We start from the raw sequence: 15292 nt of genomic DNA, 5'->3' as shown, positions 1-15292 counted from the left end.
AAAAATCATTGTCTAAATATTTTTACTTTGTCATCTTCATCCATAAAATTAAGTGTGTACTTGAAGTTTTCACGTTGTGAAAAATGACTGAATTTGTATTTAAGGTTAACAGCATGTTTTTTTTTATCCTATATTTTTTTTTAATTTTGTATATTTTCCTGAGTATGGCAGTTTGATGAAAGTTTTTCAGAATTTGTTTTTATTCCCTTAGATGGGGTCTCTTGAATGTAAATTTCTATACAATGGTGCTTGCTGAACTTTGCTCAGTTCATGATAATGATGAGAACACAAAGTCATTACGTGTATATATGTTTATTTTTGTTTTTGAGTAGCAATATAGATCACATGTAGATGAAAAAAAATCATTGTCTAAATATTTTTACTTTGTCCTCTTCATCCATGAATTAAGTGTGTACTTGAAGTTTTCACGTTGTGAAAAATGACTAAATTTGTATTTAAGGTTAACTGCATGTTTTTGAGCATTTTTAATTTTGACCTTCTTATATGTAAACAAACTGGTTACTTAAATAAACCAGTAACAAATATAATGTAAAATTACCTGAGATTTTGTTTCCAAAATTAACATGTTTGTCAGAATTGCAACTTTGCTCATTTGATCCATGAACAAACTAGTCATCTTAATTCACAAGTAAAAACATGTTTTGAAACAGAAATCCTGAACCTCTTTTTCAAAATTTAATAACATGAGTCCGTGAGAAATGTAATTCACCCTTTCTCCATGAATAAATTGGCTTCCTCATTCTAATAGAAACATGTAAAAATGACTGCAATTTTGTATTGCAATTTTGCCCTCTACATCCATGAACAAACTACTTATTTACATCAAACAGAAAGATACATGAAGAAACAAGTTCACTACGTCTTTGTCTAAATGTAATTTGCCATTTCATCTGTTATAAGCTGATTAATCTACAAGTAGCATTATGATTGTAACTTTTCTCCAAAGTTAACAACATGTTCATACAAGTGTTTGGACTTGCAAATATTTTTCATAAACTTTAAGAGCATTTTATGTGACCTCACATACAAAGATGTATATAACTGGTTCTTGAAGATAATCAGCAGCTTTTCCTTTTAGTGTTGTTCAACCATTAATTTTGCAAGTAAAAAAAAAAGTGGGACCATAATTGTTCTTAAAATAATTGTTGACTTAACATGATTTCTCTTTGATTACTGTAATGATTATCTTGTAAATAAAAGTGTTTTATACGTGCTCTATTGTATATTTTCTTCTGTTAAAAAAAATCAGCAAGGTGAAGAGTAATAATATGACAACTTTCTTGGCAAACACTGAATGCAAAGGCATTTACATTATGTTTTCTGAAACTAATCCAAAGGAGCACAATTATATCAACTACAAAAAACCTGCATTCAGGGATGACACTTCCTTGACAAAATTTTAAGATATTTTTAATAATTACTTGGAAGATATACAACTCCTGCATACATATTGTAGTGTTTTGCTCAATTTTACATATTATTGTCTGAAAAAAAAATCTGTTCTACAATCAAATGTAGCTTGTGACCTTTAAGCCCGGCTTTCAGTACTTTCAGTACTTTGATTCATGTTTTTAGTCAGATTCAATGGGGGAAGGAGGGAGATAAACAATCTTTCTGTCACCCTTTTTCCAGAGATACTATAAATCAAAATTGGTTAAAATCAGTTCTGCTAAATGAAAGCTGGTGAAAATATTTAGGCATGGCAGATGACACAAAATGAACAATGTCAGATTAATGTTAGGTAGGTAGGTCCCCAGGGTGACTCAAGTGATGAATTAACAAATACCTTACAATAGTAATTTTTGCTTATCTTGAAAATAAAATCTCTATTTGTTTTCTCTGCATTTCAATCAAATACACAAGCTCCTAAAATTTATATACAGGTAATTAAAGGTGCTTTTTTCCTGAAGGTTCATGAAGTCACAATGCATTTCATGAAATTCAAAAGTATCAGATTTACCATGATGAACTCTTAAAACTGATACAAATTTTCTTAAAATGCATTTCAAATATTTTTATTTGTCAGCATTAACTTTACGTGTAAAATGCAACTAACACAAAAATAGAAAGAACATCCATCACTGAAATTCACACGTACAATCAACATAAAATTCCCCCATTTCAAATTTAATACAGTCTTTATTTGCACAGTTTATAATTAATGATTTTCTCTCCTGCGTTAAATGCCAAGTTTACTCTCAATGCTTCTCATTTAGACTCCAGAGTAATAGAAATCCAACTTAATTCCAAGAAAAAAATTTAAAAAAATATTTCAAAATGAATCTTTTCTGTCTTCATCAATATGCATGGTTTGTAACAAATATCCTGAATTGGATTTTTAATTATTACGTTTAAATAACAACAAAAACCAGATGGCTTGACAAATCAAAATCAATTATTTAGATTTTCCATTCAGGGTACATAATTTGAACTTTCTCTGTAAAAGTTAGCATCTCACTCTCTGCTTATTTTAATCTATCTCAATCACTCCAATGGTTAATATAGTGTTTTAGTATAAGGGAGATCACTCCAATGGTTAAAGCAATAGGAGCTGCATTTTTGAGAATTTTTATTTTGCTGTTAAAATGTGTTATTATGATAAAAATGTATGTAATTTAAACTTTTTTGATCAATTAGACAGAAATAAAGTTTCAAATGTGAACACAATAAAGGATTCTGTACAATCAAATATATAGTATTATATAAGAAATCAATATTGTACAGGACGGCAGTAATGTAATTTTGCTTCAATCAAAGCTTATAAATAGTTCTTCCATCATAAATATAAATAACAGAAGTTTATAAACATTCTTTTTTTCTGTCATTGAAATAGTTAATTACAATTTTGCAACAAAATCAAAGTTGCAGCTCATATTGCTTTAACATAGTGTTTTAATTTAACAGAGATCACGCCAGTAGTTAACATAGTGTTTTAGTGTAAGGCAGATGACTCCAACAGTTAATAAAGTGTTTTAAGTTAAGGGAGATCACTCATACAAAGATATTCTTTCTTTTAAACAAATACAATTCATATTTTTGCAAGGGTACCTCTCCCATCATATACTCTATATTATTTGACATTTTAAAACTGTTCTTATTATCTCACTTTCATTTTTAAGGACATACGCAAGGTACCTTACCTACTGATAATTTTTCAAGATATTCTTAATTTAAGATTACAGTGCCATCAGATGTTCATAGACAAAAAATCAGCATGCATTACCAGGGGTTTTGAAAAGATATAACTTGAAGAAAATTCTTGTATAATTCAAAGAAAAATATACAAAAATTACTAAACATATATTCTAGATGTTTTGTTTATCCAAATTTGTTTTAAAAGAAATGTACAACAGCGTATATAGACATTAAAATGTAGCACACAGTTCCTTTAAATATTGGAACTCTTCAACTCCAGGGAAAAAGACAATAAAGTTCCAACTACGTTGTGTATGTCCTTAATTTGTAATCCAAACATAATCTGTCACCATGATGAAGTCAGTCAATATTGGTTAACTGTGAAATACATTCTAGAAATTGACAAATCTTAGGTGCTGTCCAGTAATAACACCTCTACATTTTTGTTTAGTTATATATATACTTCTATCATTTATTTGTAAGAAAAAAAAAAAAAAACATAAATAAAAACATCAAAGCATGTTTTGTTGTCATTTCTGTCCAACAACAATCCATAAAATGTAATTCTCAAGAAATATGAAATATGTTTCATTTATTCAGCCAATCAGTTTCTGTCATTACTTATTTACTACTTGATGATGCGCAATATCAATTTGAATCTGGATCCATTTTGGAATTTAGATGCACTGCCTTCACTTCAATGAAGTTACAGAATATGTACAATAAAATCTTTTATGGTTCTAGATTTTCTTACAAATCATTGGTTGTATATATATACATAAAGTCATATACAACATACTGTGTTATAGGGTAAGTCAGGGTAATTTCGACCACCGGTTAATTTCGACCACAGGAACACAACACCACACAAAGATCTACGGAAGTGTTGAGACAAGTTTAATTTATTCGGAATTATAGAAAACTATTCCTCAAATAGTGTTTCCTAGTATAATTATTCATTGCAAATATAGCTTGATCAGAGATATAAATAATATTTTTACTATTATTTATGTCTCCAGTTTGACGTTCGATGTCCACGTCTTCAGTGCGCTTGATTTGATTAAGGAAATGCAAGAGAGACAACTCGTACAACCTCTTTTTAAGTTTGACCTTGTTCAACAGTCCACAGCACGAATTAAATTAAAATTGTTTTATTTTCTCTTGGAATATCTTTAAGTTGCAGAATTTTACAAATTTATCTTGGATTTCTCTCAAAATGCACAAGAAACGTCCATATGATTTTGGTCGAAATTACCCCTACTGATTTTAAGGACGCGGGGTAAATTCGACCACTTATTCTGAAATATGTGTAAGTTGTCTTTAACAGCTGTTTAATGCAATGCAGAGTTAGATCTTCCAAAAAAAAAAAAAAATGATTATACTGTATATTTACAATATTAACTACATATAACCTTTTATATTTAAAAAAATATATGTCATATTATTTAACATATGCATGCCTAGCTATATATATCGTCCGGGCCGTTCACGAGGGTGCATCACTGATCGACGTGCGAGAGAACACAGAGTCGGCACTGGCTTTGAAATAGAGCAATCCATAAGATTCCAAACCCGTCAAATTAACAAAAGAGAGGATGCAGGCAATATTGAATATATGTAAAAAAAAAAAAAAAAAAAAAAAAAAAAAAAAATTAAAAAAAAAATTAAAAAATCAGGTTTTTGTAATTTTTTCTCATATTACGAATGCGTTTGACGGACAAGACTGAGGCTATCGAAAACCAACGAACCAGTCGTATTAAGATCGTATCACACAGTCCAGGTACACAAATCCAAATAGTACCCAAAATATCAGAACAACACACCAAAAGAACCACAACAATCTTGAAACACAAAAATTAATAATAATAAAAAAAAACACTATGATGTTACACGAAATAAATGATTTGTTTGAGTTTTTTTTAGGGGGGGGGGGGGGGGGTCAGAGGACTTTGCTTCTGTAAATCTTTATTTAATTGACTTGATCGAATATCTCAGGATCTATCTCTTTTAAGAATTAAAAAAAAAACACGTAAAATACGTAAAACAACGCATTCCAAATGATTGTGTATGTGGTAAAAATTAGTGAAGAAAAATATTCGCAATTCTAATGCTATGCTAAAGCCTTATACATGTATACAATTTGAATGATTCTGTTGTAAAAAGACGATATTAAATAAAATCCCTTTTGGGTTGAACAATTTAAAAATCATAACAAAGAAATTATTTGTGGAATCTGAGAATCTGAGAAAATTTCATCTATTTTCATAACTTTATAACACAATTTTAAAATATAGAGTTAGCGAATTAAAAGCAGAATTTAGAATAAAGAATAAGAATTAAGATGTCTATAAGACAACATTGAAAAGCTTAAGTAACCCAACCCAATTCTTTAATGTATGGATACTAGTACTTAAAATTAACCATTTTAATCTTTTTGTTGAGAGAGATAGATACACGTATTTTCTAAATAAGGCAATATAGTTTCTCGGACCATAAATTTTGAATAAAATGCGACAGGTAAAGTTAACATGCATTGCAAGAGTTATCTTTCTTTTTGATGTTTGTTGTGGTCGAAATTACCCCGAGGCCGGTCGAAATTAACCCATGCAACATGCTTACTTATTTTTAAACCAATTCATTATTTTTTATGCATTTTTAAGTCCTAAAGCAAAAAAATATGAATAAAAAATCATTGTCAATTACTTTAATTTTTTTTTAAACTAGTACATTTGAAAACAGTCGTGTTTTGTGGATTGAAAGCCACAAATCAGCAAAAGTGGTTGAAGTTACCCCAGTCTACCCTACAGAATAGTCAGAAATCTCAGACTTCCCAATACAAGCTAGAAGTTACATCCTACAATTCTAGTTTGTATTCATGACCAATTTCTCAGATGATTAAACATGACATTTTCTTCATGAATGCTAAAGCAAATTCTAAATCTATCTTGTCAGAATTTTTTCAAAAGTCACATAAAACTTTGTGTATTCCCATCTGTGAAATGTCCATCTTTGACTTAAAGTAGTACATACCTTTGCAAAACATCACATGATATATATAGTAAATGGATGAGTTTAATAGTGCATCTTTTGTCTGATTCTCATGAGAAAACCCCATCACATTAAATAGTTCTATATCGTGATAATGAAATGCCAAAGTCATAAAGCATCCCTACTCTATTCATTTTCTAGTATATATTTTTTCTCATAAGAGAATATATTTCCATAAAATTTGGCTAAATACAGGCAGAATTCTACCGAGAGCTGTTTGTTGAACTTATGAATCCATTTTATGAATTATGACGTCAATATCTTGTAGACTCAGTGACTTGAAATCAGGGTTCTGATCGACGGCTTTTCTGATTCTCTGCTTATAATCTAGCTAGGTTACAAGGATGGATTTAATTAATTAGTAAAAATTTAATTATTAGTGGGAAAAGAAATTTTACATTTAAACTTATAAAGATTCTCTCATTAATGGATAAACACTTCTTTAATACTATATGAGAATGATATCATTTTCAGTTAGTTATGGAAGGAAATGAAGTGTACTACAGTATTTTGTTTGATATAACCCCCTACTCAGTAGAAATACAGTATTTTGTTTGATATAACCCCCCTACTCAGTAGAAATACAATATTTTGTTTGATATAACCCCCCTACTCAGTAGAAATACAGTATTTTGTTTGATATAACCCCCTACTCAGTAGAAATACAGTATTTTGTTTGATATAACCCCCTACTCAGTAGAAATACAGTATTTTGTTTGATATAACCCCCCTACTCAGTAGAAATACAGTATTTTGTTTGATATAACCCCCCTACTCAGTAGAAATACAGTATTTTGTTTGATATAACCCCCTACTCAGTAGAAATACAGTATTTTGTTTGATATAACCCCCTACTCAGTAGAAATACAATATTTTGTTTGATATAACCCCCCTACTCAGTAGAAATACAGTATTTTGTTTGATATAACCCCCTACTCAGTAGAAATACAGTATTTTGTTTGATATAACCCCCTACTCAGTAGAAATACAATATTTTGTTTGATATAACCCCCCTACTCAGTAGAAATACAGTATTTTGTTTGATATAACCCCCTACTCAGTAGAAATACAGTATTTTGTTTGATATAACCCCCTACTCAGTAGAAATACAATATTTTGTTTGATATAACCCCCCTACTCAGTAGAAATACAGTATTTTGTTTGATATAACCCCCTACTCAGTAGAAATACAGTATTTTGTTTGATATAACCCCCTACTCAGTAGAAATACAGTATTTTGTTTGATATAACCCCCCTACTCAGTAGAAATACAGTATTTTGTTTGATATAACCCCCCTACTCAGTAGAAATACAGTATTTTGTTTGATATAACCCCCTACTCAGTAGAAATACAGTATTTTGTTTGATATAACCCCCTACTCAGTAGAAATACAGTATTTTGTTTGATATAACCCCCCTACTCAGTAGAAATACAGTATTTTGTTTGATATAACCCCCTACTCAGTAGAAATACAGTATTTTGTTTGATATAACCCCCCTACTCAGTAGAAATACAGTATTTTGTTTGATATAACCCCCTACTCAGTAGAAATAAACAAACGTAGTGGGATGTTAGGCCATCTCTATAAAAGATGACCTTCACCCTGACAAACCTAACAAGGAACTATAAATCTTGCTCGATCTGTCTCATCATTACCATGGATGTATAAGCTAGTCCTCATTTTTTTGTGGGAAGCGTCTCCAGACCTGATTGGATTATCACTGCACCCTGTTTACTATAGAGAGTAATGACAAAAGGGCCATGTAATTTGATTTACTGTAAATGTACTATTTTCCACAGGGTTGTAATTCCACAGAATATCACAATTCTGCCGATTTCTTGGATTTCACTCTATATATCTTAAATGCACTTTAAGTATTCTGTGACAATCTTCTATGGAAATTAGTAACTGCTTATGTAGTGTAATTTAATCTGACATGGAAAAAAAAATGTCTTCATGCAGTAATTCTATTCAAAAAAATAAAAATCTGCCAATATAAAAGAAATTTTAACTAAAAAGTAATAGACTGATATATATACAAGGCAATGATAATCAAAATCAATGCAATGAAATGTTTAGTTTATGATGCATACACATCTACCAGACTTCTTTCCCAACACATTGTCAGGCGTATGTTAGCAGAACCATGTGCAAATATCTGTACAAAACTCCAAACTCCAGAAAATTTGAACTGTTCTGCAACTGGCTTTGTCAACTGCTAATTCACTCTAAATTTAATGTTTGACTTACATATTAGGGTTGTGCCAGTTCTAAAAGGATTTTTTTTCTGTACGTTTAAGATTTTTCAAGTTAGAAAATAGTACATCACTTGAACAAAACTAATGATGCCTGGCAAGCATTAATTAAAGACTGTATTTTAATTAATAAAGTTGTCGTCCCTTTGGTTCCTAAGGAGTTTAAAACAGTCCCAAAATTGACTGTAATTTAGTCCGATTCCAGAGTAATGCTCATCATTTTATTAAGACAGGTGTAAGAGTCAGAATACAATACAATGCAGTTCTCACTGCAGCTAGAGGTGAATCAGGTAAAATCTGTGTCCCCCCTCTAGGCAGCCATCAATGGTCACAAAACCAGTGCTTATATCATTACAGACAGATTAACATTCATTGTCCAGCCCTATAAATGGTGTATAAAATCTCCATTTCCTACAATCAGCTGCTTTTCCTTCTAGATAGGGTAATTAAGCTATACTTAACCAAGCATGAAAATCATCCCTGGTCTTTTATGGAACAACCACAGTTCTCCAAGCTATCATTTAACCGTTAATTCATTAACGATTAGCATGTCCCATGTTCACTTAACTTCCAGAACTGTCTTTTATGGGACATTAGGAGGAAATACTAAAGCTCTGTAATCATATCCCTAAGGTTTCCTGACAAAATGTCTCTAAATCGACATTCTTGTGTAATGGCATTCCAGTTTACCCATTAAATCCAATATAACATCAAGTCAGATACGACAAGAAAAACACACACAACTCAAAGATAATAATTTGCAAAAATCTTAAGAGTCTCGGATCCCAGAATTCATTTTTATTATGAAGGCATTTCAAGATAAATTGTGTTTTATGATGATGAATGATATTCTAGGGGTGCAGACTTTTGGGAAAAGGAATCAAATTTAAGCCATACCATGACAGTCAGAATTTGTTTCTCTTCTAATTTATAAAGTAAAACTTTCCTTTTACAAGTAAAAAATTGAGTTTTTGAGAGGATGAAGTCAAAATGAAAAGTCAACTTCTTAACAATCAAAAGCTGTAAAAGAATTTACTTTACCCAGGGATGCGGGGTGGGATTGAGGATGCAATTCAATACAGAGTCCATAACCATTTAACTCATATGCTGCTATTGGACATACGAGTCTGAAATATTAGAAAATGGTATAACCATTTCAGCCTCATTTGATACTTTAAGTTTTACTCACTAAAAGGCTGGGTATGTGTCATTAAAAAAAAACTGAAGAACAAATTAAAAAATGAAATACATTATAAGAGAGGAAGTCATAAAATACTGTATACAGGGAAATTTTCACCCCCATTTCATTTTAGTATTCGAGATATCAGTGTTCGAGGTAGTGACTAAAGTTCGACTGTATTATAGTGTACATCTATCATATGAAAAACCAAAACCCTGGCAAAACAAGAATATTAGGCACCACAGATTCAGATAAGGTTAATATACCAGGATAAAGAAGTATAAGACAAAAAGAATTCCAGACTCTGTAAAAATAAGACACAAGCAATTACACACTAATGATTACCCCACATCAAAGAGATTGAGCCATTCCTACTTCACTGTTTCACACCTTACTCCCAGCTTTCAGATCTTTACTTTCTGTAATGACCCTCTTTTGTTTGGATTTGAGTTTCACTGTTTTTGAACAATTTAAGATATCATAGTGATTACTGAAGTATTTATATATAGAGAGATACATGAATTTACAAATCATACAAGATTTAATGTTTAAACATTTCTTGTGACTAATGTCTCCTTTCACAGATCTGGTTGACTTTGACTTAAAGGTGGGGGTGGGGGTGGGGGGGGGTGGGGGGAGACCTTATACACAAATCTTTTAACTATTTTCATAATTTTTTAACTATTTTCGAATTTTTTTTTTCATCATTTTAAAATGCCACAAAGCAAATGCAACATTTCAGCTTAGATCAGAATTAGACCGGACTGGAATAGCTGTCAAAACTATAACACACAAGAGTTGATTCCAATCCCCTTGGAACTTTAAGCACTTTGACAGTTTTTTTTTTTTGCCCTTGGCTCTCCTTTTCAGTTCTTTAGGGACTCAGTAGCAGGTTTAGTCCTGTTTTAGTTAATCACCATAGAATGTGACCCAAGTCGTCCTAGTTTTCTTGTAAATTAATGCAAGCAGAGACAATGATGATCAAGAATCATTTTAACTTTATGACTATTGATGTACAAAGTCTACATAATGGAATATCTATGTATCATCTGTCAAAGTGTTAAATCAAGTTCACTTTTAATGGACTTTTTCAATCTTTATATTTTTTTTTGTTGTGGATGTGTCCTTCGTGTGCCAGGAGACAACAGGACACATCATTAATCAAAAAGATATCTCCTTCAAAAACTTTTTTTTTGTTCTGGTGTAGTTTGTTTGCATTTATGATCAGAGCATATTTACTTGTATATTTATAGTTAAAGTCAACAAATAAACAAATACACATTAACCTAGCAGCTAGTGCTCACACTGATAACGAAAACTTTATTCTTTTCTACTTTGAATTCATTGAGAGATAAAATATATATAAAATTTATCAACAAATATTGCAATCCTAATGTCAAATGTTAAAGGTCAACGCTTTTATAAAAACACTTCATTATTTATAATACTTTTTGCAACCTTCACCAAATATGTTATGATCCCCTGCTCTTCCAATCAATCAACATCCAAGATCCTTAAAAAAGAATTGTGAACAATTAAAGACTATGTATGCACAGTGAAAAAGTACCAGGCCTGCTTTCACAAATTATGTTTGGAATCAATTTTTCAGGATAAACTGAAGACATTTTTGGAAACAAAACCATCAGCAGGTGTTCTAAAGGCTGGAGATCTGTGGTGCTATACAAAACATAGAAACTGTGCAGACAGCAGTTGTTATAGTGTAAATACAAATATCCGCTATAGGGATAGTCTATCTCTTTATCTACAGTTCTGTAAGCCAAACTCCTCCACTTTATAAGATTCCTCCGATCAAATGCTCTTATCAATTTTATCCGAGATTTCTGAATTTACACTAAATTTATAGATTAATTCTGCATGTGTATATTAAATTACTGTACATCAAACCTTGAAAAACTTCTGAATTCCAACTGATGAAATAATATGATAATCTCGTAACCACAACATGGTTTTAATTACTTGTGGGACAGCACATGCATTTTTTTTCTTTATTAATGAGCAATTCATCATCCAACCCTAAAATTTATTCATAAGATTTAACTTTTTATGACAAAACAAATAATTGTCATTATGCCTAACAGATCAATAAAAAGTTTCAAAATTCAGATAAAACATTCTGAATCACTTGATCATTTGTAGGAAAAAATATAACAGATAGATATAATATTCAACTTGTGTGTTATTGAATCAATTTTCATGTGGTTAAACTGTGAAAATTATTATGAGAGGCACATCATCGGCTTTGGCTGGAACTATCAGTGACATGTATATCATTCTTTATAATCTTACCTATGATGTATTGGGTCCCTGCTATAGTAGTGGTGAAAGCTCGTCTCTTGTACCTCGGAGAGCAGGGGTGGGACTGGGACCCCCTAATATCTGGGACTTCATCCCCCGACTTTAAATTCTCGGACTCGGTAACCGTGACAACAGGGATACTGTTTAATGACACACTCATTCCTGTTTTTAATTTTCGGTTTTCTCTGTTTTGCATATTTTACAGGTATATTCCATTTGACAAAAATGCATTTGCCATAATCACTGGTTTTGATATAAGTGCTAGGGTCGATATAGTTCACTACAGATCTCCCACACAAGATTCAGAATGAGACCCTGTTATCCAATTATTTTTGTAAAAAGCTTTGACTGTTGATATTTTGAGCACTGCCAGCTACCAGATCATAAATTCTGATTGGCACCAAGTGTTTAAAGTTCCATCAGGCAATGTCTTGTCTCTGGGAGAGTTGGCTGATCCGTATCAGTGGGGAGGGCTTTAGCAGCCACCAGAGATGTGAAGGAACATGACACAGGGCTCAGTAAGCCACCACCAGACAACCCCCACTGTCTACAGTCTTTAGCATATAACAGGTAAAGTGGCTCAGGTGCAATCACTCAGCTGTGGCGATTCTCTCCTGCAGGTTAACGTCAAACTGGCACTGAATTCTCATTAATCCCCATTGGTAAATACACAGCCTATCTTTCTCTATTTGTCAGCTATTTCACATAGGTCCCTTATGTATTCAATTAATACAAGTGCAGCAAAATGGAATATATTTCACTTTGCAATAGTCAGGAAGTAAAACCATTTCATAGGTATGATCACATTAAATATTGACGATTATGAACACTGTCTGTTCACCAGCAGTCTTATGTCATTAATGGATCAACAGATTATTACATCTATCTACATAGGTAGAGACGAACTGCAATTGTAAGTATCCCCAGGTAGATAAACAATTATTTCCCAGCATCCAGTGTGTACACTCAAAAATGTAGACCTTTCTTAATAAGACATGACTATACATGATCAGTTTGCATTCTTTTTGTCAGCGGATACACATTGATCTGTTGAATACTAATAACTGTTTTCCACGGCAAACTAAACCTTTTCCAATATCAAATTGTCATAAATATATCCTTTTTCAAATTCACCCACCATTTTCATTAAATGGAATAAGAGCGACAGGTCTTTATAGTAGAGTTATCAGAATATTGTGGCTTTTGATGATGGAGAGCTGGCGACTCCCTGACAACCATGAAGAGTCCAGTCCACCAAAAAACTAAAGTCAATCTTTAAGTGGCTGCACATAAATTTGTATGTCTTTATTACTGATTAATTAAATTTGAGTTCAGTGCAGGGGTTCATCAACTTGGTGACAAAAAATTCAACTCCAAAGACCAACACAGAAGACAAGAGTCATCGAGGATGTTTCCCAGAGGACTCCAGAACCATTTGTCAGTCAATGCTCTCTGAAGCTCGTACAAGATACAACTGTAAGTTATAGAGTTATAACTCAGGGAATTCCGCCAAGAAATATAATTAGATTTTTGATGTCTTATATGTATCTTTGACATTTCTTAGATAAAATTACACACTTTAACTAATTAAGCTAAAGGTCTAAGCCCTAGTTTTCTGTAAAATTAAGAATTTAATTATTTTCCCCCTATCCATTTTAACTAATTAGACCAACTAATTGAACAATAAAATATTTAATTATTAACAACTTAATTTTCAAAAAGAAAAAAAGAAAAAAAAAGACTGTAAATGTTCAGGACTCCTATATGATTACAATAAGAAGAAATTTTCAATGTGTACTTACCTAGTTCAGATAGCAAAGCGACTCCGGATCGGAATATTTATAGTTGATCCGATTTGAGGTTAGGGAATCCTTAATAGGCTGAACGTGATTGAACTAAGTTTATCTTCTCTTTCTAATGTAACTAAGCTTCATGCTATCTGTCTTCAGCACTTTTGAGTACATTGTGAATGGAGCATAGATAACGTTTTTATTACTGTAAAAGCTGCTATTGCAAAACAACAATGAATTGGAATTGCAAACATTTTAATTAACATCTATTGTGTACTTTGTCCAAAACCGTGACCTTGATTTTTTTGTCTTTAATTTTTGTTTTAAAAAGAAATATTTTAAATAAATAATAGCTTTAGCAATATAATATTCACTCAAGTTTGCTCAGATTAAAGTTAGATTTGTAAAGTTAGGTAATAACAAAATCAGAATTTTATTACATCTAATTTTAAACAAGTAAAAGAGACAAAATATGGAACAGAATTATGAAAAAAACTGAGTGAAAGCATTAGTTTGTTAGTCATTTAATGTCTATGATAATGCCAGAGTTTATGGACTTTGTCAATTAATAAGACACATTAAATGTTTGTCTACTAATAAGACACATTAAATGTTTGTCTACTAATAAGACACATTAAATGTTTCTTCTACACGTAAATCTCAAACTGATGATTCTTTTATAAAGTGATAACTGAAAGATCAGTTACCTTGACGACCTTCAAGGTCCAGGTCTCCAAAAAAATATCAAAACAGCCAAAAGGAGATAATTTATAGTGATGACTTAATGATAAGTTTTCTTTATATTATGATGGATAGTGGTGGAGAGAGGTATAAAATTGACCTCAGGTTCAGAGCCTCAGTCCAATTAGACCATAATGTGAACAATTCAAGTCAGAAGAAAAGTACAGGCAAGAAGTGAAGAAATGACAGTTTAATCAGGGGAGGTTACAAAGGTATAAAGCAAAGAAACGGCATAAAAATGATAATTTGTGGCCCAATCTATTTATCAGATGAATGTGAATAATGATGGATGACACAGTGAAGGAATCCAGAGATTTATATAGATACAAGGACAAGGACCTATTGTGAACCTTGACCTTGAAAAAAATGATGGTTGATACTTCATAAGATTATGATCAAAATAATTTAATCTTGAATAAAATCTTAATTCAATGTTCTACAATACTGAATATATGTAGTATAGGATTACTTATGGTTATAAAGCAAGACCTGAAGGTCAACTTCTCCAGTGGAAAAAAAAATGATTAAATCTACCAATGTATACTAATATAAGCTAAAACCACAGGTTTTAAGTGCATAGTTTTAAAGATACTGCGAGTCAAAATTTATAACTGAGGAAGCTAGCTTATCTCTGCCCGACATCATATACATGCATGGTTGCCATGAGAGCATTATCTTGCTCCTGAACTGCACAACAAAAAACAGAATTTCTGTACAGAAAAATTATTACAATGCGTCATCCTAGTTGTTGCTTAGTATTAAAAAAAGTGCTTTAATTAATTAATTTATATAAATTACAGAACA

General features: G+C 31.5%; 1 protein-coding gene across 6 annotated transcripts in view; it reads right to left on the bottom strand.

Annotated features, from left to right (window-relative positions):
* LOC133173437 (dual specificity calcium/calmodulin-dependent 3',5'-cyclic nucleotide phosphodiesterase 1A-like) overlaps nt 1-15292 on the bottom strand; it is a 144117-nt gene that overhangs the window by 94753 nt on the left and 34072 nt on the right. The window contains exon 1 of one of the 6 annotated variants that reach the window (XM_061308424.1): nt 11949-12410. The exons of the other annotated variants lie outside the window; for them this stretch is intronic. Coding sequence (XP_061164408.1) covers nt 11949-12153 — 205 coding nt within the window. The 5' untranslated portion in view covers nt 12154-12410. Of the gene's footprint in view, nt 1-11948; nt 12411-15292 lie in introns of those variants that run through there. 6 annotated transcript variants of the gene reach the window in all.

Source organism: Saccostrea echinata, unplaced genomic scaffold, assembly GCF_033153115.1.
Source record: "Saccostrea echinata isolate AGI-Se365-2 ecotype Australia unplaced genomic scaffold, CSIRO_AGI_Sech_v1 ptg000056l, whole genome shotgun sequence".
In the NCBI taxonomy this organism is placed as follows: Eukaryota; Metazoa; Mollusca; class Bivalvia; order Ostreida; family Ostreidae; genus Saccostrea; species Saccostrea echinata.
Note: the sequence above shows the minus strand (reverse complement) of the source record. Positions and strands in the feature narration are given on the sequence as shown.